Here is a 24,235-nt window from a genome sequence, read left to right on the forward strand (position 1 = left end):
ACGCCGGGCTTTCTCTTTCCTATGCTCAGCTTTTTATCCCACCAGCAAGAACAACCTGTCTCCTAATGACCAACCACTGGGACAGCTTTCTGTGGCCACAGCTGGCCTGGGCCACTCAGGCATGTGCGTGTCACCGAGTGCCTTCCAGTCCAGTGGCACTTAGATGAGCTCTGACCAGCAGGAGGATAACCACATCCTGAAGCTGCATATGTGGGAACAGGAGTTCTCAGACCCTTAAAGCAGTTTTTAATGACCAAAGCGTGTTTTGTCTTTGCCTTTTTTTTGTTGTTGTTGTTGTTTTTTGTTTTTTTTCTTTAGCGGTACGCGGGCCTCTCACTGTTGTGGCCTCTCCCGTTGCGGAGCACAGGCTCCGGATGCGCAGGCTCAGCGGCCATGGCTCAGGGGCCCAGCCGCTCCACGGCATGTGGGATCTTCCCAGACTGGGGCACGAACCCGTGTCTTCTGCATCGGCAGGCAGACTCTCAACCACTGCGCCACCAGGGAAGCCCCTGATATCTGCCTTTTATCCAAGTACTGTGTCCTCGTATTTTACAGTGACTTATCAAGAGTTGTCAAATTCTGTTTACAAGGCCCTGAGCAGCTAGTGTGTGTAGAGTCCTACGTGAAGGAGACAGGATGACAGAGGCAAGACTCCTGACTTCTAGAAACTTAGCACCAGTGGGGAAAATAAGGCCGTCTACAGGTAACCGTGTTACAAGGCAGGGTATAATAAATCCCACGGCAGAGCTGCTTTTGAAGACAAGACAGGAAGAAATTAATTCTAGCTGGAGGGATTCTGGAAGTCTTGATGGAGAAGGTAGCAGTTGAGCTGCATTTTTAAGCACAGATGGAATTTCAGAAAGATCAGGTGGGAGAAGGTTGAGGTATTTCAGGAAAAGAGAAAGAAGCACAGAAAGAATTAAGGGTTGGGGAACATGGGGTGTGTTCAGGGCAGGAGAAGTTTCGGCAACGGAAGGAGACCCCAGCCTTGTGGGTTGTGATCTGTGGTAAGTGACGTTAGTGCTCTGACTCCGTGGAACAGATTCGTGAGGCAGCCTTGTCTAACGCACGGGGTTCGAGCTCCAGGGATGCCTGTGACCATCCCCGAGCTGATCCCTGTCTGCGGCTGCTTCCTTGAAGGCATTCCAAGCCTGCCTTTCATTGCTATTTGGAAATCTTGCCTGCGGAGAGTTATCGTTAGAGGGTAATCTGAGACACTTGCTGTCTGTTAAACTAATTACGCTTCAGTCCTCCGAGTGCCTTGGTGCCCTCAATCCTAAATGCTTAGCAGATTTAATGTAGCGTCTGAATTATTAATGGAGATGATATGGAAGAGGGGGCTTGGCTGCTGGTCCCGTGTTGAGCAGGTCTTGGACGGGTGGCATTACGGGAAGAGAGGCAGCTGCTTGCAGAGTGATGGACGAAGCAGGCCTTCCAGAGGAGCCCTACCCAGACAGGAGCCTGTGCCAGTATGCTCAGAAAATCACAGCCTGCCTTGGAGGGATGGGTAAGACCCCTTAAACATTGGGCTTCGTGGAGGAGATGCCCAGGTTAATGTTGCAGGCGAACAGAAGGACTAAACTTAAGACTTGCTGGTGGCAGGGAGCAGGTGTAGCTGCTGGAGTGGGAGAACCTCCAGCGAGCTGAGGCGTAATCGTCTGGAAGTCCGGTCGATGGTGCCCCTTCCTCTGAACCCTCCCACTTAAAAAACTGCTGTTTCTCTGCTTACTCTGCCCTGCTCAGCAGCAAAGATCATCCTGATTATTGTGAACTACTGCAGGTGTTTTCAATGGACTTGCTAAGCTCTTCTGTTTGCTCACTTCTGATTAAAACAAAATCCAAAACTGAAAAACAAGTAGTGCTATTTGTCACTGATGAAGCCACAGGCTGTAAATTCAAACTATTTCCTTATAAAACTAAATCCCATAAAAATTGGCATCTTAAAGGTGGTAATATTCTCTCTTAAAAATTTTTTTCTTAGCAAAAAGCAGGTAAATCTTAGCAGGTGATTTAAAGGGGGAGGAGGGACATTTGTCTGAAAAAAAAAAGACCTAAATAGTTACATGGGGGCTTCCCTGGTGGCGCAGTGGTTGAGAGTCCGCCTGCCGATGCAGGGGACACGGGTTCGTGCTCCGGTCCGGGAGGATCCTATATGCCGCGGAGCGGCTGGGCCCATGAGCCATGGCCACTGAGCCTGCGCATCCGGAGCCTGTGCTCCGCAACGGGAGAGGCCACAACAGTGAGAGGCCCGCGTACCGCAAAAAAAAAAAAAAAAATAGTTACATGGGATAAATTAAAGTCAGAATTCACTTGCGGAGAATTGCTGCAGGGATTGACCTGTGACTGGCACACTAAGAGCAGTACTTAAGGCATCTGTCCCCTGAGCACTGTGCAACCCCCAAATCCTTGGTTCTGAGGTTGGGGTTCATCTCATTATTGAGCTCCTACAGTATGCACAGGCAGAGTGCTCAGGGCCTCTCAGTGCTGGTTGAAGCTCTTGGTTCATTTTTCCACTGACAGTTTCTTTTCATCTTTTATCATAGAAGAAAAGCTTGTTCAGGTGCCGTGGAACTGTTGCTAGCAGCATTAGGAAAGTCCTATTAGATAAGATATGCAGGCCACACAAACAAATTACACATTCGTAATTAGCATTAGCTTTGTAGTGTAATGCATTGTGATACCTTGTTTTATAACCACGTGAACTGTCACAGAAACCACTTTACTGCTTTGTAAATGCTGTGACTGTAATTTTACATGAGCTGCGGCAAGAGGCTGATGTTGGTGCAGCAGTGGAAGAAATGGGTGCACTGGTGCTTCTTTAAGGATCTCCTCCATACGGTGCTTTCATGGCTGAAGAGGTTGCTGTCAGGCAGATACCACTGAAAGTTTATTTTTAAGACTGGAGGTGTGGCCTCTGCTGGGTGTTTACAATGAGCTATGTGGAAGAGGTTAAGCTAAGAACTCTGGGCACTCTGGAAAGTGGAATGTAGCTCAAGGGTGCCCAATGTCACTGCTGACTCCAGCTCCCAAGCAGCCAGCATCTGAATTCTTAACTCTCTCCACCACCTGAGAAAGAACTCAGTACCTCAGTACCTCTCACTTATATGCAATGAGATTGTCTTTAAAAGAAAACCAACCTCTCATCAGCCTTCTTTATGGTTCATATTTACTTTCCATCCTGACCTAAAATTCATAAAATAGATAGAACTTCTTATATATAATCCTTTTATTGAAGAATTTAATTTTTTTTCCTTTTACAGTCTATCAGTATATAACTGCTTTTTAACTACATATATGGATCTATAAACTTGTCCAGAAATTTAGGTGTGGCCTGAATATGTTCTGCTGAAACAACAGCTGAGTCAGTGCTGTAGAATTCGTTTTAGTGGGCAATGCTTGACAAGTTTAGGGACCGAGAAGGCAGGATAACTTTGTCATGGAATAGTTATACTTTTGCTTGGTCAGGAAGATGCTGGATTTGAAAAAAAGTCATCTTATCTGTCCAAAGTCTATGTTTGTGTATCGTTAGTATATACTAGAGCCTATGTTTAAAGCGGCTGCGTCCAGCTTCTCTACATAGAAACATATATATGTTTCACAAACAGGCCATGTGGACACACACATAAGCAGATAGACCTTTTCACTTTCTCAGTTTGCAAAGGACAGGTCTATAGGAAACTAACCACAGGAAGAAGGAATTCACGGTTTAGGGAGGAGGTTCCCATATTACAATGTTTATTAGAAAAACACTCTAGAAGAACCAGTAGGTCTACAATGGGCCTCTGGCATCTGTGTTTTAAACAGACTGGTCCAGGAACCATACCTTGGGAAACACTTGATAAAATATCTCACATTGTACATCCTAAGGCTCTTCAAAATAGACAAGTAAGAAATAGAACACATACAGCTTGTTTCACTCGCTTTGAAAACTGTTTTCAGAGGAAGACCTTGGAAGGATCTTTTCTGGAGGCAATGCTGGTATAGGGCTTAATTTCCAAACTTTGATGACAAAAATTTCACCGTGTGACTGTGGTGTGCAGAAGCTTCCATACTTGCACCCTCTGCAGCTCCAGCCCAATCTGGATGGCCTTTGGGGCAGAGTCGATCTCCATTCCCACTGTGCTTCCCATTGGCCTAGAATCATTCTAGCAAATTTGAATTCTCTGGTTCTTGAACTCTGTTACTAAATCCTGCATTAAAGATTAGGAGCTAATAATAAAAGAAGCAAAGATTTGCTTTCTCTGCTTCATCTCTCTATAGCTTTTGTGGAAGGACCTGTCGACTGTGGTAGAAACAGTCATGGTTTAGGAGTCAGGAGACCTGGCTTCACCCTGGGCTTGCTGTGTTGTCCTGGGAAAGTCACTTAGCATCTCTAAGGCTTACTTCCTCATCTTAAAATTAAAGGGCTGGAGTAGATCAATGCTTCCTGGATGTTGGTCCTGGTATGGGGAACTTTGAAAAATATAAGTTCCTGGGACTCACCTCCAAAGAATCCCATTCAGTGGTCTGGGCTAGTGCCCCAGATTTTGTATTTCTCAAAAACTCTACACAAGATTCTTCTGCACAGTGATATTTGGGAACCACTGGACTAGACTATCTCTGAAGACGTTTCTAGCTCTATAATTCAATTCTGTTTAAAGTGTGTAAGGGCTTTATTGAAAAGAAAAGGCTATTAGAATATAATAGCCCAATGACAGGAGAAGAAGCATGGTTTTATTCACTCTGACTTGTGACTATTGTGTGTTTATAGATGGTCACATATTGTGCTTAACCTTACTGAGTGGATATCAGAGGGTAAATACTCATTACCAGGGTTGTCCTTTGTACATCAGCAGCCCTAACTGTGTGACGGTCCTGCTAGCTTATAACTTTATTAATACACGCAGCTACCTTCATGATAATTGTCTCCATTGTGTGATTCTTCTAGGGATTCTGCAATAACAGAAAACACATGAAACAACATTAAGAATATTATTAGCTTTCGGATTAATGGAATGAGGCAGAAAGATTTTCATGACACTAGGGGGAGGGGTTTTCCCTCTAGAAAATGAAAAGGATTATTTACTGTGGCCTGGAGCTAGATATGTCGCTAGTTGAAGCTGAAGAACTTTAATTGAGCTCTCCCTTCCATGAGATCTGAAATACTAGAGAACTTGGAATTATTATCCTGAGTTGTTTCTGTTATGCATTTTTAGATTCTATTCGATAGATATGGCTATTCACAGTACTCTTACCAGATGATATTGAATATCCTAGGAATAGCCGCGGGTGAATTCTTTCAGCTGTTGCAGCTCTGTCCTTCCTCTTGCTCTGGATATTAATCTGATTTTTAAATATGCATTCATGTCTCTGACTGACATAGTCTTGAGTTCCTGGTAGCGGTTGTTTTTATACCTGATCATCTGTGTATATGGAGCCCTACCTAAGCTCTTGAGGGTAATCACTTAAATACATCTTCCTTAATCTTCTTTTCTGGGCAGTGAGAAAAAAACAATAAGGAGTCAGGAGAGTTGCGGAGAAGCACAGCTTCTTGGGAGCCTGGTATCTATTTCTAACTTCTTTGTAATCAGTGCCAAGATGCCTTGCTTCCTTGGTTTAAAGTCTCTGGGGAAATTGTTCAACTCGGTGAAAAGCAAAGTCACCTCATCTGAAAAAACCAGCACCAGGGGCTCATATAGAAGGATACTGGTTGTCGAGGATGTGTATGCCCCTGGGAGCCCCTACCCTGCTCACAGGCGGGCCACCATCACTCATTTGTTGTGTCTACATCCTGAGGTCTATTGCATGTTTGAGCACTTGTTGAACAACCTTGATCTTCTTGGTAAGTAAAAGAGCCCACTCTGGACATGGCTTTGTGTTTCGTGATTGGCATAAGTAATAAAGTGTTATCTAGAACCATTCTTCCATTATGTATTCTTCAAAGGAAACACTATCCTTGATATATAATTAATGGGGTGAGGGTGGGAGCAATGGAGAATGTAACATAAGTACAGCTATGGAGCTATATTCTGATGGTAATTTTGTCCATGATTTTATGATCTCAGTAACAAATACGTCTCTTTCCATACTTAGTACTAATAATGGTCTGTAATAGGAAGTATGATGGAAAAGAAAGATCTCTGTCGATAGATGTTTTTCTTTCATATGATATAAGGTGAATGGAAAAGAAATATTCAAGGCAGCAGACTGCCACTAGTAAAACGAGACCTAAGTGAAGTTGAGGTCTAAATTGTCACTGCCTCAGGTGTGCTGATCTTGTGAAATATTTTAAAAGAAATGAAAAAGAAAGGATTTATAATATTTAGAGAACTTGTTGAGGCTTCTTTTCAGTGAAATTTATTAGAATGTGGTCACTCATCCATCTGCCTGGGAAAGAAGTTGAGAAAGCCCAGATGAGGACAAGAGTCATTGCACTTAAGAGTTCTCAGACTTGGAAATTACAGGGATTTCTTTATTAATGAAGATGACATCCACCCAGCTGCTTACTCCTTTGTCAAAACCAGTGCTAGGATTTGTACAGGAGGCAGAGGGCTATTAGACATGGTCCCTATAAACATGTGAAGATGAACCGAAAGAGCCAGAAAACAGAATATATACCTGATAATTCTTTGCTAGAGAGGACGGCAGGGTTGAATTAAAGCCAGGTAAGGTAAGGGAGTTAACCTATACTGGGGTGTTTTGTTTTCAATTAAGTTTTAAATAGCTTTGTTGAGATATAATTCATATATCATACAATTCACACATTCAAAGTATACAGCTCAATAGTTTTTAGTATATTTGCTGTTATGTGCAACCATCATCACAGTGAATTTTGGAAATATTTTATTGTCTCAAAAAGAAGCCCTGCGCCCTTTTACCGTTACCCTGCCCTCACCCCAACCTCTCCATACCCACCCTCCAGCTGTAAGAAGCCTCGAATCTACTTTCTGTCTTCATAGATTTCCCTATATTGGACATTTCATATGAGTGGAATCATACTATATGGTCTTTTGTGTCTGGCTTCTTTACTTAGCATATTTTCTAGGTTCATTCATATTATGATATGAACGTATCAGTACGTCATTCCTTGTTATGGTTAAATAATATTCCATTGTATGGATATATATAGAGAGAGAGACCACATTTTGTTTATCCATTCATCAGTTAATGGACATTTGGGTTGTTTCCACCTTTGGCTATTATGAATAATGCTGCTGTGAACATTCATGTACAAGTTTTTGTGTGGCCATATGTTTTCATTTCTCTTGGGTATATACCTAGGAGTGACATTGCTGGGTCATACGGTAGTTGCATGTTTAACCTTCTGAGGAATTCCCAGACTCTTATCCAAAGTGGCTGCACCATTTTACATTCCCACCAGCAGCACGTGAAGATTCCAATTTCACCACATCCTTGGCAACACTTGTTATTATCTGACATTTTGCTTCTAGCTTTCCTAGTAGGTATAAGGTAGTATATCATTATGGTCATACTGAGCTTTGACTGGGACAGAGGGAGACTGGCTAGCAGGTCAGTGTCAAGGCAGGACAGGATACTGATCCGACAGGTGCTGACGGTTCCTGATGCTCACACTTCCTTGGTTCTCTTACTCCTCAACAGTCTCCACTTCACTACTCCAGCCTCATCCTTTTCAGGGGAGCAAGGAGTGGGGATAGAGAAACCGTGACCGCTGCCCCCAGGCCTCCTATAAGCCACCCTAGAAAAACTTGGTTCAGAGCCAGCTGACCATGCCTATTATAGTTTAGGGCACCTCTCTCAACCGTCGGATTCACATGCTGGCAGATACCTAACATCCCTTTATTGAGGAAAAAAAGTTAATTCATCAATTAGGGATAAAAACCAAACAGGTAGCTTTCTGCTGGAGCCAACAGTTAATTATGAATGAGTTCAGTGCTTCTACATATACGGTTTTACTCAGCCATAAAAAGAAACGAAATTGAGTTATTTGTAGTGAGGTGGATGGACCTAGAGTCTGTCATACAGAGTGAAGTAAGTCAGAAAGAGAAAAACAAATACTGTATGCTAACACATATATATGAATCTAAAAAAAAAAAAGGTTCTGATGAACCTAGGGGCAGAACAGGAGTAAAGACGCAGACGTAGAGAATGGACTTGAGGACACGGGGAGGGGGAAGGGTAAGCTGAGAGTAGCATTGACATATATACACTACCAAATGTAAAATAGATAGCTAGTGGGAAGAAGCTGCATAGCACAGGGAGATCAGCTCGGTGCTTTGTGACCACCTAGAGGGGTGGGATAGGGAGGATGGGAGGGAGATGCAAGAGGGAGGGGATATATGTATACATATAGCTGATTCACTTTGTTATACAGCAGAAACTAATACAACATTGTAAAGCAATTATATTCCAATAAAGATGTTAAATAAAAATAAATAAAATAAATAAAAGTGATTCAAGGTACATGTTTTTGGAATGAGCTGTTGATGCTCAGGAAAGAGGTAAGGTCTGCCAGTAGAGAAGGCAGGAAGTCAAGGGGAGACCAGGTAAACTGTGGTTGATGGAGCGTGTGCTGGACAATGGCTTGTCAGTAGTTTCAATCACAAGAGACTAAGAGAATAAACAGTATCAAAGAGAGCTTGGGTAAAGGAAAGCGTAACCATCACTGGGGTATCAGTATCTTAGTGGAGGCAGATAAGGAAACCTGGGGGATTAGTTCAGTGTGTGGCTTTGGGGTTGGACATTTCAGAATTTGAGTCCCAGCTCTTCTACTTACTAAATGTGTTATTTTGGGAAATTAGTGTCTCCAAGTGAGAGTTTCCCAATCTGTAAGGTATGCTGAAGAACGCACACCTTACGTGATTGCTATGAGCAGGTCTGCCCCTAGGGCATATGGTTTCCTGGGCAAATATTTTTTGTGGGGCCCCTGTTTACATAAACAATTTGAGTCACCCCAAATCAGTGTGTCAACAGTCCAATCCTGCTCAATCATGGTAAAGAAATACCATGCCAGCCTCAGGGAGTGATTATTCACCAAACTCCCCTCCAGGAATCGAGCTAGTTCCAGGGCCTTGGTTGGCTAGAGCTCCTCCAGGCATCTGGTCAACCCCCTGCACAGCAAGGGAAAGACATAGAGGATCATTAGAGAGTGCTCCAAAGAGGAGGCCGGACTGCCCTGCCTAGATAGCACTGCTGGCCCCAGCTGGTCTCAGGCAACAGGAAGGGACTTAGACATTTTTGAGGAAGGTTTGGCTTAGGGGTAGGGTCCCTGTTTGCCTGCGTCTAAGGACAGCATTGATTATAAGGATTAAATGAGAACATGCACGTCAGAGGTGTTTGATATGGTGGCACACACAAGCATCTGCTAAATTTAAAAAATAATGATTTTGTCTTCCACTGCTGTGAAGCAATAGAGGTCCAGTTTTTGTGCTGCTGGGGCCCAGGAGTATAAACACAGCACAGGAAGTGGGGTTCCCAGGAAGCTACTAAGTGTGCTTGAAGTATCCCGTTTAGGACAGGTGCGTGAAGGAAGCTCACCCTCCTGCAGTCGTGTGTGTTCCTGCGCTAGCAAAGCCTCCCAGTGCTCAGGAGCAGCTCCTGGCAGGATGCTCAGGGATATTTGGCAAAGGCCTCCTGCAGCTGCCAGAAAGACCTCAAGATGTTGCAGCTTCCTGTTTTTGTCTGGTGCTCGCTCCTGCTTTGAGCTGTGCAGAGCTCCACGCTTGTCAAAGTGCCCCTATGTGTCTTTCTCTTTTGTCATGCTCAAAACAACCCCCAGAAGTCACTAGAGAAGGAACTGTTTTCCCCATTTAAGAACAGGAAAGGATGGGCTTCCCTGGTGGCGCAGTGGTTGAGAGTCCGCCTGCCGATGCAGGGGACACGGGTTCGTGCCCCGGTCCGGGAAGATCCCACATGCCGTGGAGTGGCTGGGCCCGTGAGCCATGGCCGCTGAGCCTGTGCGTCCGGAGCCTGTGCTCCGCAACGGGAGAGGCCACAACAGTGAGAGGCCCGCGTGCCGCAATAAAAAAATTAAAAAAATTTAAAAAAAGAACAGGAAAGGAATTGGCAAGAAGCTGGGACGTGTAGACACAGCAAAGATATATCAGTGAACGTAAAAAATAGCTTCTACATGTGGATCTGATTGTATCTCTGATTGTGGATGCAATACCACTCTAGACCCACTGCCATTCATTGAGGGACTGCTATGTCTCCAACATTGTGCCAAGTGCTTTATAATTTTTCCGCATTTAATATTCCTAATAACTCAACAAAGCCAGCACTACTTTAATCTTTGTTTTACAGATGAGGCGTCTGAGGCATATGCAGTTAAGAAACCTGCCAGAAGTTATATAGGTAGAAAGTGGAAGAGCTGGATTTGGACCCAGGTTGGCCTGACACCCAAGTTCATGGTCTTAACCATGATGTGGTAAGGCCTTAGCCCTAGGAGCTTAAGGACAGGTCATCCATGAGATCTGCTGAGCATTGGCAAACTTAAAATTTGTAACTAGTAGTTCTAAAGAAGTACTTTAAGAACTCAAATTTGAAGATTCTCTTATAAAATAAATTGGTTTTGCCAGGAAACTTAGCAAATATTTCTTTTTCCTAGTTCATAATTACAAGCTATCTGCATGGGGTTTTCTGCTCACCTTACTGTTGGAACTTAGAGTAAGTTTGTGAACCTGTGTTGTTCTCTGACCTTCTGAGCTTTTGGGTCTAGTACAAATGAAAGAGGCATATTTAGGGCAATTACCTTCTCAACTAACAAGCAAGAAGAGACTGGTGCTGCTATCAGAAGCCCTAAGGTCATCTGAAAGGGTTCAATGATTATGTTGTCAGCTGAGTCCAAATCCCAAAGCAAAATGTTCTGGACTGGAGACCAGGGACCAAAGGAGAGTTGGCAGTCCCCTCCCTGGTGATTAATACATTGTTGCTTCTTCAAGTGGTAGCAACCTGTTTTGTTATATTGTTCATGGCATGTAACACTGTGGTTCTCTAACTTTCTGTGTCCCTTTTCATCTCGTTTGCTGTTACTAATCCCAACCCCATAGATCAGACATTTCTGTCAAAGGGCTAGAGGGAGGTCTTGGACATTGTGGCCCAAAGGCTAGAAGGGACTTTTTGTTGTCCACAGTTTGAAGAGCACACCTTCCAAGACTCTGTGGAGCTTTTCTATCGCATCTTCCTGGTAGTGTTGAGATGCTGTGTTGGAAAAATGTTTTAAATACTTTGCAAATCTCAGACTCAATGGTGAAGACCCCTACCCACCCCACCTTAAATTTGAGAGGGGTGTTTGACTTCTAGCCATGAAAAAATGTTTCCCAGAAGATGTGACAAGAAGGAATATCTGGTTCCTCCCCTCAGCCCTGCTGTCCTCGCCGATGGCTACACAAGTGGCTGTCTGGACACAAAGCGGTGACAGGAATCTGGTGTTGGCAAGGAGATGTGCTCAGTCGTGGCCTCAGTTCCTCCACCACACCAGGCCACCAGGGCCACGTCCAGTTTGTTGATGGGATGTGGTTCCCTCAAAACAGTAGTCTTACTTTGACTTTTATTCTGTTGAGGTGGGAAATGATCGGCGGTAAACGACCTCTGACCCTGCCTTTCTATCACATTTTCAATCATTAATCCCCCTCTGCCCCAACACTCACACCAGAGGTCTTTGTCACAGATGTTTGAAGGGCCCTTTCACCTTCTTTCTCCGTGCTGTTCTGCTTCCTGCCATAGCCTTCCCGGTTGCTCTCACTCTCAGGCAGGATTTGCTTTAAGCTTTTCCTCCTCTGGGCAGGCTTGTCTTACCTCTTCCCTCATCCTCCTGTTGCTCTACAGCATCCCATGCATCTCTGTTAGAAGTACCTGTTTGTAAGCGTCTCTCGCTTAGCACACTGCAAGGTCCTTTCTGAGGGTGTGGAGGGAGCCACATTTCTATTTTCACTGTATTATAGTACCTAGTATGGAAAGAGGCTGTAAGTGTATGAGTAGATGAATGAACAGATGTTTGTAGAAATCAAATCGCTATGTTAGAATACAGTGGGTGTAAAATTATCCCCCTGCTTTCAAGTAGCTGAGGCCGGAAGAAGCAGTTTGGTGCAGTGGCCGCAAGTTCTGGGCTGTGGGGTCAGGCAGCACTACTCATTTTAGATGTTGTGACTTGGACACCATACTTAATATCTTTTTTTTTTAAATTTATTTATTTATTCATTTAGTTAATTTTTTGGCTGCATTGGGTCTTCACTGCTGCACGCAGGTTTTCTCTAGTTGCTGAGAGCGGGGGCTACTCTTTGTTGTGGTGCACAGGCCTCTCATTGTGGTGGCTTCTCTTGTTGCAGAGCACAGGCTCTAGGCGTGCGGGCTTCAGTAGTTGCAGCACGTGGGCTCAGTAGTTGCAGCTCTCAGGCTCTAGAGCACAGGCTCAGTAGTTGTGGCTCACAGGCTTAGCTGCTCCACAGCATATGGGATCTTCCCGGACCAGGGCTCGAACCCCTGTCCCCTGTATTGGCAGGCGGACTCTCAACCACTGCGCCACCAGGGAAGTCCCCATACTTAATATCTTTGAGCCTCAGTTTTATCACTTATCAAATGTGGATAATACTACCTACACTGCAGTAATAATATGAGGACTAAAATAAAATATAAATATAAAAGAAGAAAATAAACTAGCCTTAGTAGCTTTTCAATAACTATTTCCCCCTGTCCTCTTCTCTCCACCCCAAATGTGGGAGGAGTGAAATAAATTCTTAGGTAATAAATACAATTAGTTTTCCAAGCAAGGAAAGATAACTTGGACCTGGGATGGCCAGGGAAATAGAAAGTAGGATTTGAGCTGGAAAATAGAGGAGACATACCCAGAATAGGAGTAGAAAGAAAATATCTCAGTGAAATGAGATTAGAAAGAAAAAAATAGAAGACATTTTTCACTTAGTTCCACTGCCTCTCTCTTCTTGGTCCTGCCTTATTGCTTTGATGTGTTTCTTTGTTTTTATTTATTTATTTTTTAGGCCTAGGAATGTGGACAAGTAACTTATATTCACAGGAAATGTTCCCATCTAATTTACTTCCTTAAGTAACTGAATATGCTGAAATGCCCCATTAGTTTTAATTATATGTATTAATACTTAAAAACGAATCTTATTTAAAGTCAGAAGGTAAGGCAATCTGTTTACGTTTATTGTTTGGTGTTGGTATTTTTCCCTGGCTTTAAAAATATTTTTATTCTTACTAAGAGTGGACTACCTTCACAGAAACCCCTGATTTAGCATCATGTGATCCTAATGAATCTGGGGTATGACCCAGTGCTTATCATCATAGATGCCTGTTAACTTAGTAAATCAGCCATGAGTCTGGAATGGCTCTGGGACGCAAGATGAAGGCTGCACAGGAGAGCAGCATAGTCTATTTGTGACACTATTTGTGATGTAGCCAGGAGAGCGGGTGATTCCTTTCTCAACCTCCAGAAGACACCACACTCAGAATGCAAAATCAGAATTCACGGGACCTTCAAATCTAAATAGGCCAGAACTCTAGAAGAACTAAGGTATGCCTTAGAATTCTAGATGTTTCTTAAGGATGGAAATAAAACTTTGATATCAACACCTTTCTCCAGGGAGTGGGAGACTGAGGCCCAGAGAAGTGAAGTGACTTTCCCCAGATCTGTTGGATAAATTAGAGGTGAAATTAGATGAAGAACTGGTCTCCTTTCTCCCTGCTTAACATTGTAGAAGAGAAGACCAAAGGACTACCAAAAATTGTTTTAATTTAGTTTGAGATTCAGCTCAGGTGAAACTTTCCTTTGAATCTTCTCCAGATGTCCCCTCTTTGGGGAATACCACACAAATGCCCATTTATGGATAAGTATTTCCACCTTTGTGCACTTTTATGCTTGGTTATATCTATTTGTCTGCATGTCTCTCTTTGCCAGGTAGTAAGGTTCTTATTTGCAGCAAAGTGGTTTTAGCGGGCTTTGTTTCTCCAGTGTATAATAAATGCTGTGCTTGGTAAATAAACATATTTCACACATTTAAAAAATTAAGATTAGGGCTTCCCTGGTGGCGCAGTGGTTGAGAGTCCGCCTGCCGATGCAGGGGACGTGGGTTCGTGCCCCGATCTGGGAGGATCCCACATGCCGCGGAGTGGCTGGGCCCGTGAGCCATGGCCGCTGAGCCTGCGCGTCTGGAGCCTGTGCTCCGCAACGGGAGAGGTCACAGCAGTGAGAGGCCCGCGTAACGCAAAAAAAAAAAAAAAAAAATTAAGATTATAATTCACATGCCATAAAAATATGCCATTTTAACATGTACAGTTTTGTGGGTTTTAGTGTATTCATAAAGTTGTGCAAACATCACCACTATCTAATTCCAGAGCATTTTTATCACCACTAAAAGCGACCCTGTATCTGTTAGCAGTCACTCCCTGTTACCACCGCTCCCCAGCCCCTGGGAACTCCTGATCTATTGATACTTTCTGTCTCTATGAATGTACCTGTTCTGGACATTTCCTATAATTGGAATTACACAACACATGACCTTTAGTGTCTGGCTTCTTTCACTTAGCATAATGTTTTCATGGTTCATTGATGTTGCAGCATGTTATCAGTATTTCGTTCCTTTATATGGCTATGTGGATATGCCACATTTTGTTTATCTATTCATCAGCTGATGGACATTTGGGTTGTTTCTGTTCTAGGGTATTATGAATAATGCTGGTAGGAACACCTGTATACAAATTTTTGTGTGGACAGAAGACATATGTTTTCAATTCTCTTGGGAATATACCTACGAGTGGGATTGCTGGGTCATATGTTAACCCTATGTTTAACTTTTTGAGGAACTGTCAAACTGTTTTCCCCAGGGACTACACAATTTTGCATTAAAATTGCCCTTAATACAATTTTAGATTAAGTCAAAACTATTCCCCTAATATGAAATAACAGGTTTTCATTAAAGTGAAAAATCCCATGTGTACATTCATGCCTGTTTATACCCTGTATCTTAATCTTCAAAACCTCGTATATCCCTACAACTTAAAGGTTTGCAAACATATTGCACAAAGGAAGGTAGGCTCTTTACTTTAGTCAGCTGGTTTTGTTGTTCTGCTACAGGTGCCTGAGGACAGCCCCCAAGCTTTGTTCGGTTGCTGTTTAAAGATTTTTCCTCATCCAAGTTCTGTAGCCATAGATAGCAACTGAAATGAATCAGAGGATGTCAGAGATGTTCTGACTCACAGTGCCCAGGAAAATCCAGCTCACAGAGGTTTGCATGTGGGCCAGTGGAGAGGGAACATTCTCATGACATAAAATAGGTCCCCAGTGGATAAAGGTGGGCTTGGGAAGAAAAGTCACATAGTTGGAGCCACTGCCAGCACCCAGCTTTCTCTCTTTATGTCTGTCACGCCCCGGATCATGTTGTAATATCATTTTTGACATCACTAGAATATTCTAGGGTGTTTAACATTTGCTCTTTGTGTGGGACAATTCCCAGTTCTGCTTCCTATCACTCTTTTCCCTGAAGGGCTATCATGTGGTTCTAATATGTAGCTGGATACGTTCATCTGTTATCTTTTCCTCAGGCCAGACTTGTCCTTGAACTGACACTCAAACTCTGTAACCAGTTGGTAGCCAGCCCTGTTGCAGGGGTACTGGCTACTTAATAATTAACTGCTCCATCACTGAAGTCATCAATTGCTACAATATTATCATTGATGGAAATACTATGTGATGTTACTTTGTTTAGTAATAACTTCAACTGAACTTGATCTTGCATAGATCATGGTTCAGTTGGTCTATTTTAAGATTTTGAAGAGGACACGAGAAGCTACTTTCAACACGTTTCTTGGTTAGCTCTTTTATCTGGATACCAGGAGTGGTCTAGTTCATTTCCTGTCTGTAGCAACTGGTGAAAAGATGCTGAGCCCAACCAACTTTCTGTAACTCTTCCTGCATTTGGGGAGGACCATATTCTACTTGAAGCTTTCCTCTATCTCTTTTGCTAAACGGCAAGCATTCCTTTCTTCAAAGCTTTATAGCATTTTCTCAGTACTTCTGATTCCAATCCCTTTCTACTTCCCCTTAAAGTTATTTAAGTACTTGTGCTACTTGCCCTACTAGAATGTAAGCTCACTGAGGGCTTAATCTAGGCATCTTCGATCTATATATCAGTCAGCTTTATGAAGTTTTATGTATTATAGATGTTCAGTAAATGCATAATTAATGAATCAGTGGTGATTTCTTTTCATTCTTCCCTGAATTTTGCCCACTTTGCTTTCAATTGTGTGATGCTATGGCTTAAAGCTGTTTTGATGGCTTTGTTGCTTTTTTCTGTGTGTAAATTTAATGGCCAATGAAGCATATTGATAAATGCCCAGCACTCTTAGTATATTTTATTCAGGAAGGGAAAAATATAGTGTATAATTCAGATCCAAAACCAAGAAGAATTTAAGTTCTAAATATTTCCCTTCCTGTCCTCCCTCCAATCTCCCCAAACCTCAACAAATCCAATACATATGCAGAATGTTTTCTGTCTTGCTGGGGAATGGTGAGAAGGGAAGAAAGGAGTAAAACTACCTTTTATTCCTCTTTCAAAAATACAGCCATATGGCGTATAGTACTAGCACAATCTTTGGTGCAATTGTAGCAATGTGAAACTGTTTAAATTTTTAAAATGAAAGCCCATGTATATATGTAAATGGAATATTATTATAAAAGGATTCATTTCTACAGAGCTTGATCAATGTCATAAATCACATTCTTCCCCCCAAAACACAACTACAGTCTTAAAAGGCTTTTGGGGGCATATTGGTTTATGAGGCAGTTGTTTGTGCTGACCCCTGTGACCAGAGTTAAACCAAGTAGCCTTATTGACATATTTTAAAGGAAGAAGCACTTAGCAGCTTTCAGGGGCGTTAACTCACTCATTTGATGTTTCTAGGAACCAGGTTTGACTTTTAGAGGTGAATGCCAAGGAGATACGAGCATTCAAAAGAAGGAGGAATATATATGTGTGAGAACATAGAGAGGTCTCGTAGGAACCCAGGAAATGCTGAGCAGTCAGGCTTCAGGAAGCATAGAATTCCAGGCTGCTCCAGGACCATCTGTTCAGTTTTGGGGAATGTCCTATTCTCTTCCCTCCCAACTGGCTTCCTCTGACACTTTACCCCTTGGAATTGTGGTATCCACATGTCTCTATGAAGCCTGCCCCTGGCCTGGCCTTACTTGATCTTTTAATACATGTACCAGCCCCTGACTAGGACTTTTCTATATGACTCTTAGTTCAGCGTCCCAGAAGTGAAAACCTAATTGACCCAGCTCCTCTTTCTCAAGGCAGGATATACATCGTAGGTGCTTGGCCAGCTGAGATGTGGGTCCCCCGTCCCCATCCAGTATCTACTTAGGATCCAGTCAGTCACAGCCAAAGCGTGAAGTCATGTTGTTCAGTGCCCGCTCAGAAGAGGCGTTGAATGGGGGCAGAAGAGGAATGATTAGGGCAAGCGTCCCCCAAGGCATATCATTACCTCTGGGCAGTGACTCTATGTTGATAATGAAAGTCTTGTCATGAGAAATTCCATGACATTTTCATAAATATGCAGGCTCAATAACTGGAAAGAAAACTAAAACTCTATGTGGGTATCCTTGGAAGCAGTGTGTCATCTCTTTTTCATTCATCAACCTCTCTGGAGGAAAGATACTATGGAAATCCTAGATAGAAATAAATGAGAAACAATTTTGGATCTTGAACCAAGAATCTGAAAAAAAAAGAAAAAAATGAATCAGTAAAACGGTAAAGGTGTATTAACTCCCTTTTAGAACCGTGAAGATACATTTGCCTTGTGATACCCTTTGCCTTACCAAGTCCAAGTGATGGGAGATGAAGTAGACAAATAGGGGTTAGGTTTTGCATAATCTCTAAGCAAAGATGAAGCAATCAGGTGCTTCTGTGAGATGCCTAGATCAAGAATCTTGGACTGTCTAGTGCAAGTCATCTCTTCCTGCTGTGAAGACAAGGACAGTATCTCTCTCATACGTCTCTCCTACCCACCTCCTGGTATTTGTTAGTTATAATATTGTTTTCATGTTGTTCTTGGCTTTCTTTGCTCACAAGAGCATTCCCATTCTCTTTCATAACCATAATCCAGTAATTGGGGTATCAGTTTCATATTTAATAGAATTCACTGCTCACTGCTAGTCCTTTTACTACAATATTTGCATTCCTGAGTTTATTTTGACTCATCTCACTCATGTCTTCATTGACTAGATGTTGATGTGAAGCTATTTTCCAAAGAAGTGTTCGTGGTGTTGTAATTCCTGGTGGTTTGTAAAAACAACCTCTGTGGTTGTGGTTGGTTTGTCCATTGCCTTTATGTCTGAACAACATTTGGGCTGAGTGAAAGGTTCTTGCGACACACACTTTCTTTCCCTCGAGATTTTCAGGTATTGCTCCGCTGTCTTCTGTGCATTAGCATTGCCACTGAGAAGTCTGAGATTAGCCTGAGTTTTTCTCTTTTGATGAGTGATGGGCTTTTTCTGTCTGGATATATGGAGAATGATATCCTTTGAAGTTCAAAAGCTTAGGTTAAGACCTGGAGTGAGCATTCTGTATCAAACTTTGTTAAAATAGTATCTCTACACTCTTTAAATCTGCAAGTTCAGATCTATCTCTATTTCAGGGAAATTCTTGTGTATTAGATCTCTGAATATATCTTCTGCTTCTTAAATTCTCTACTTCTGGGACGTAAGTTTTTTCATTTTCCTTTATTTTGCACATCTATTGATTGTCTCTCATTGTTTTAGGGTCTTTCTTCTGCATTCATTGAGATCATCTCAAACTTTTTTCTATCCTAGGAATTAGATATTTATCAGTGTCTGCTCTCTTCTTTGATGTCTCATTCATTCCTGTTGATCCTGTCTTGGTCCTCAGTTTCCACTTCTTATTTGTGTAATCTTTTTCTTCATCTCCTTCTGTTGTGTCATCATCACACAACATGAGCTCTTTTTAAATTTCATGCACTAATTCAACATTTTGTGCCCGTTCCCCTTCACTCTTGTCTCACGCAGAAGCCAGAAGGATCCTGTGGAAATGACAATCAGATCATGCAACTGTCTCTGCTCAGAGCCTCCAATGGCTTCCCACCTCACTCACTGTAAAGCCAAGGTCCTCACATGACTGATAGGGAGGGGCCTAACTCTTCCTCTTCTCTAACCTCACTCCGGCTCTCACTCCTTGAACACACCAGGTCACCTCCCTCTTTCAGACCTTTGCTCTTATTGTTCACTTGTCTGAGATGCTCTTTCCTCAAATATCCATATGGCTACTCCCCCACCTCCTTCACGTTTGTGCAAATGACACTTTCTCAAAGAGGCCTTCCTCGGCCACTCACTTCAAACCACAGCTCCTTCCCCCAACTCTCTTTCTCCAGCCTTGATTTTTCTCCAGCCTTGATTTTTCTCCATAATACTTATCACTTCTATCATCTATATCATATGATATATATATATATGTATATTTTATTATATCAACCACACACACACAACTAGAATGTAAGCTCCATCACAGCAAGGATTTTTGTCTGTTGCCCTTACAGCCGTATCCCAGCACCTAGAACAGTTCCTGACACTTAGTAAGCACTCAGTAAGTATTTCCTGAATGAGTGAGTGGGCTGAGGTTAACTGTCTTCCTGGGGAGGTTTCCTAACCTTGGAGTCCAGTGTTTCTTGCAGCACCTAGAACAGTTCCTGACACTTAGTAAGCACTCAGTAAGTATTTCCTGAATGAGTGAGTGGGCTGAGGTTAACTGTCTTCCTGGGGAGGTTTCCTAACCTTGGAGTCCAGTGTTTCTTGCAGCACCTAGAACAGTTCCTGACACTTAGTAAGCACTCAGTAAGTATTTCCTGAATGAGTGAGTGGGCTGAGGTTAACTGTCTTCCTGGGGAGGTTTCCTAACCTTGGAGTCCAGTGTTTCTTGGGTGGTTGGCATCACACTGCCTTTTTCATATGGCAGCAAAGGTCATGTGTCAAGGTATCAGGAGGGGGTCTAAATTCTTTAAGGCATTGTAAGTAAGATTCCCCACATTTGATAAGAAAAGGCTCCCTGTAGCCCAGAATGGTTTTGAAAACTTGAGCTTTACAGTTTTTCATTATCCTCTTTTTGTTGTAAATTGATGAAGCAGTGAGAAACTAAGAAATAACAATCGTTATTACCTTCCTTGAGCTCCTTCTGGATGCCAGGCCCTTTCATTTCATAGAGAGCCTCTTTCAGCCTCACCCAGTACCAGGTACATAATTTGCAGGGTCCAGTGCAAAAGGAAAATGTGAGACCCCTGGTTCAAAGTGCAGGAGTAAAGTGCCTTTAAAGGTACTACAATATAAAGCTTTTTTTCTTTATTCCACAGACTCTTTCTCACCTTGTCATAATGTTTTTATTTGCTATTTAATGTTGTCCTAAATAAAGTAAAATTTTACATTGTTGACATGAAGTTTGACCTTTCATGTTTACGCTGTGCACCGCTCATTTTAAACTCAAATATAAGAGCACTGACCTCGTTTGTGAAATTGCGCAATTTATATTTCATAGATCGTAGATGCATATGTATTTCATTCTTTCCAGAAGCGTGGGAATTCTGAACCCAAATAGCTCAACTGTTTTTATTTCACTTCTTGGATGCGTGTGCGTTCTTGCGACACTCTCTACCTTTGGCTTACTGATGGGTAAGGAAGGACGGAAGGGAAAGGGGGCAGTAGGTTGTCCTATCTTTCCTTTTGCTTCTATGTCATCATTTTCAGTGTAAGTGGTTGGCTCAATAGGGAAGTTACATGAGTCAGAAAGGATATGATAGGGTCCCTTGGTCGTTTGTGTTTCCTTGAACCCCTTGCCTTCTTTTTTGCATTGTGGTTTGGATGGAAAGTGACCTCTCAGTGCTGCTGTTTGTTCAGTCGTAGATGTGACACACTTCCCTTGCACTCCCTGAATTCCCACGCATCACGAGTCCACTGGAATTGGGAGCTCAGGGGGCATCGCAAATACCACCTGTGAAGGGGGCAGCAGGAATGCAGACACACATCCTGTACCTCTCTCGTCTGCGCACACGCATGCTCCATTGTCCCATCCAACCTCACTTATAAAACACAAGCTCAAGGTAAAATTCTTACAAATCTCAATATAACAAGAGCAGAGCATTAAACCAAATGGAGGGCCCATCTGAGCACAGGTTCCTACACAGCTTCCCAGGTCGCTCGCCCAGGAAGCCAGCCCTGTCCTCACCACAGCCTCACAAGTGGAGCATGTTACTACCGTCCACAGATGAGACTGCTGAAACCCAGAGAGAAAATAACATGCCCGAGGCCCCTGAGCCTGTGGCAGAGCTGGAGCTCAAATCCTGGCTGTTTGATCAGGTTGCCTGTGTGGCCAGTTAGCATGACAAAATAACCACAGGTAGGAGGTAAGACCCCAGGGGTTTTGGCCATTTCCAAGTAATTGTGTAACCTTGGACAAGTCTGCCTTAGGACTTTAGTTTTCATCTCAATGTGAAGCTAATGCCTATTTTTTTTTCATACAAGTTATAGTTTTTCACAAGCCAGAGGGTCGGTTGCATGGTCCCTTCTCTCTCGGTCCTGAGAGCTGGAGGAGCTCACAGAGGTGTGTGTTGGGTGACAGTGCTGGTTTTCCTGTGGCAGCACATGCACTAGTGGCCATGCACTTTGCACGCTTTATTCGGCCTGTCCCTCAGACGATGGCTGAAATGTCCCAGGAGAATGTGAGAGAGGTTATTTTCTGGGAGTGTGCCAGGGCCTAATTAGAGGGAAGGGGGCAAATGGAGGCTTTGTCAACTTTGCAAAAATTCTGTGAGCACCCCCCATAACATGTTTTTAGTTTTCTCTCTATGTAGACCACAGGAATGCTGTTCCTTGAGGATGATTAGACAGGGTAGATGATTGAATTGCAACTTCAAAGACTCGAGAATGTGGATCTGGGCAAACCATCTTCCCCTGTCCAGCCAAGGATAAGCCCAACAGGCCAAGGGGATGCGATTCACCTGGCAGGTCCTATCATAAGACGTTCAAGAGCCAATGAAGGATAAGGTATCAGGAGAGAAGATCATTTTATACAGACAAGGCAAAATGGAACATCGTTTCCATTGTGTCAGGTCTTCTGGAAACGCCAAAGAAGTTGATGTACATTGAGTGCATCTTGACTGAAAAAATGTCTCTGTGTGTGTGTGTGTGTGTGTGTGTGTAGTTGGGAACAGGGGAATGGCGACTCTTTCATGACCTCTGTGGAATGAAGACCCAGCAAAGCAAAAGACCCAACAAAGCAAGAGACCCAACAAAGCAAAGGGAGGGCCCATGGCTTTGGATTCTGACAAGCCTCTTCCCTCAAGTGTAAAGATAATAACATTATCTTATCCAGTTGTTAGGAGGATTAAATGAGGTGATAAATGAATGTAAAGAGAGTAGAATGGTAGCTGACACATAATAAGCCCTCTGTAAATGGCAACAAAAGTGGTACTTAGGATTAGTTATTAAGGAGACTTTGTAAGATGCTACCTAGTTAAGTTCCTTTCAACTCATTTCTCCCCACGGTGAATTATTGGTTTGCATCTTGGCAAATACTTTCAAGCAACCACTAAATTGATTTATATATAAGACACTGAATTTACTTTTAATTTACTTGAGTAAGATTTTTAAATCAGCCTTTTTGATATAAAAATGAATACTTAGCATTTTGACTTACTATGGTAAGCCAGTGACATTTATTCCTTAGAATTCATCAAATGTCACATTCCTACTTTGTGCCTATCACTATGTGAATACAGATATTCACGTGTGATCCCTTCCCTCAGAGAGCCCACAATCTTTTGCAAAAATAGACATATAAGTCCTTCATTGCAGTGTAGTAAAATTCAGAGCACTGGTGACATTAAGTACCAGAAAGAAGGGGGTGTTGCTAGGAAAGGCATCACAGCTCCAGATGATAGGAAATGACCGTTTTTCTTTCCCAATAGCTGTATTTCTACCTAGAAAATATTAGGGGAAAAGATAAAGCCAAGAGTAAATTGTTAGGGGGAAAAAAAGCCTTTTTTCCCAAGTAATTCAAAGGTATTTCTGTACTTCTTGTGTGAACTTCTCGTGTGCCTGAAATTAGGCTAAAATTCATGAAACTCTCTGTACTATCAAAAGATCCTTTGAATTCCAGTAATAGATTCCAGTACACTTTCAGGAAAAAGGCTTGTTTTGTGCTCCCTCTGCAGTTTATATCTTTAGTGGATTATTTATAGAGAGCTTTAAATATACCTTAGTAATTTTTCCCAAGCTGCAACCTGTTGTTTAGGTCCAAACTCAGAACTCGCTTCTGAGAAGGACCATAGGGAAGTTTTGGATACAAATGTAAAATAATTCTACTTGAAGAACTCATGGAAAAGAAGTTTGCTGGGCATTGATTCTGTGAGATTCGCATGGAAAAAATCCTAAGAATTCCCGTTGAAAACATGAGAGTGGGATCAAGAGAGATCAGACATTTAGGAGTTTGTGTCAGACTGTAGGAAACTTTGGAATCATCACTACTAATAAATTTTCATGAAGATTGCCGTGAATGTCAGGATGATTGTTATTTCAGCCAACTGAGAAGATGGAGGTTGTTTTTTAGATGTGGCAGCATGGGCTATAGCTATGTTTGTAAATTTCATGTTCATTTACTTCCTGTGATGCAGGCCCATGTGCTAGGCCAGTCAGTGGTCCTTCAACACTTAAGGAGCTGGTGCAGCTCAAGCCCCATCCCCGAAAATCTGAATCATCAGACCTTGGATGGGACCAGGTGTATGCATTTAAAGCATCCCTCGTATTTTTTTTATCCCTGGAGGTCTGCAGGCTGCACTCTTGGGAGTCTAGCAAAGCATGAAAACCTCCTTCCCTTCATGGAGCTCACAGCCTCACTGTGGACATGAAGCCATTACTACAGGAGGATAAGCCAATCCCAAATGCTCTGTGCTACTTAAAGTGCTATGTGTGGGATGTGCCTGGCTGTCATTTTATTCTATTTCTCAGGGAAATATTTAAGTACACTAATAAACATAGACACTTTCTGGGCATGTCTGCTAAACACGGGACATGCACACACCAACACAATCCAATTTGGAGGAAGGAGGCAGTATGGTTGGAAACACATCATGGCAGACTTTGAAATGCACCCAAAGTATTTTGAACTTAATTGGTAAAGAAATAGGTAGCTCAGGTTTGAGACTCTCATCACATCACTTCTAATGTCCATCGTCCTTAGTGTGGCATTCAGAGCCCTCCATG

The 24,235-nt window shown here is 42.6% G+C and overlaps 1 protein-coding gene across 3 annotated transcripts in view; it reads left to right on the plus strand.

Annotated features, from left to right (window-relative positions):
- ABLIM1 (actin binding LIM protein 1) overlaps positions 1-24,235 on the plus strand; it is a 229,169-nt gene that overhangs the window by 19,234 nt on the left and 185,700 nt on the right. For 2 of the 3 annotated variants that reach the window (XM_060034019.1, XM_060034020.1), the window contains exon 1: positions 5,076-5,821. The exons of the other annotated variant lie outside the window; for it this stretch is intronic. In XM_060034019.1, the coding sequence (XP_059890002.1) occupies positions 5,578-5,821 (244 nt within the window). In that variant the 5' untranslated portion in view covers positions 5,076-5,577. Of the gene's footprint in view, positions 1-5,075; positions 5,822-24,235 lie in introns of those variants that run through there. 3 annotated transcript variants of the gene reach the window in all.

Source organism: Delphinus delphis, chromosome 16 (genome assembly GCF_949987515.2).
Source record: "Delphinus delphis chromosome 16, mDelDel1.2, whole genome shotgun sequence".
Taxonomy (NCBI): Eukaryota; Metazoa; Chordata; class Mammalia; order Artiodactyla; family Delphinidae; genus Delphinus; species Delphinus delphis.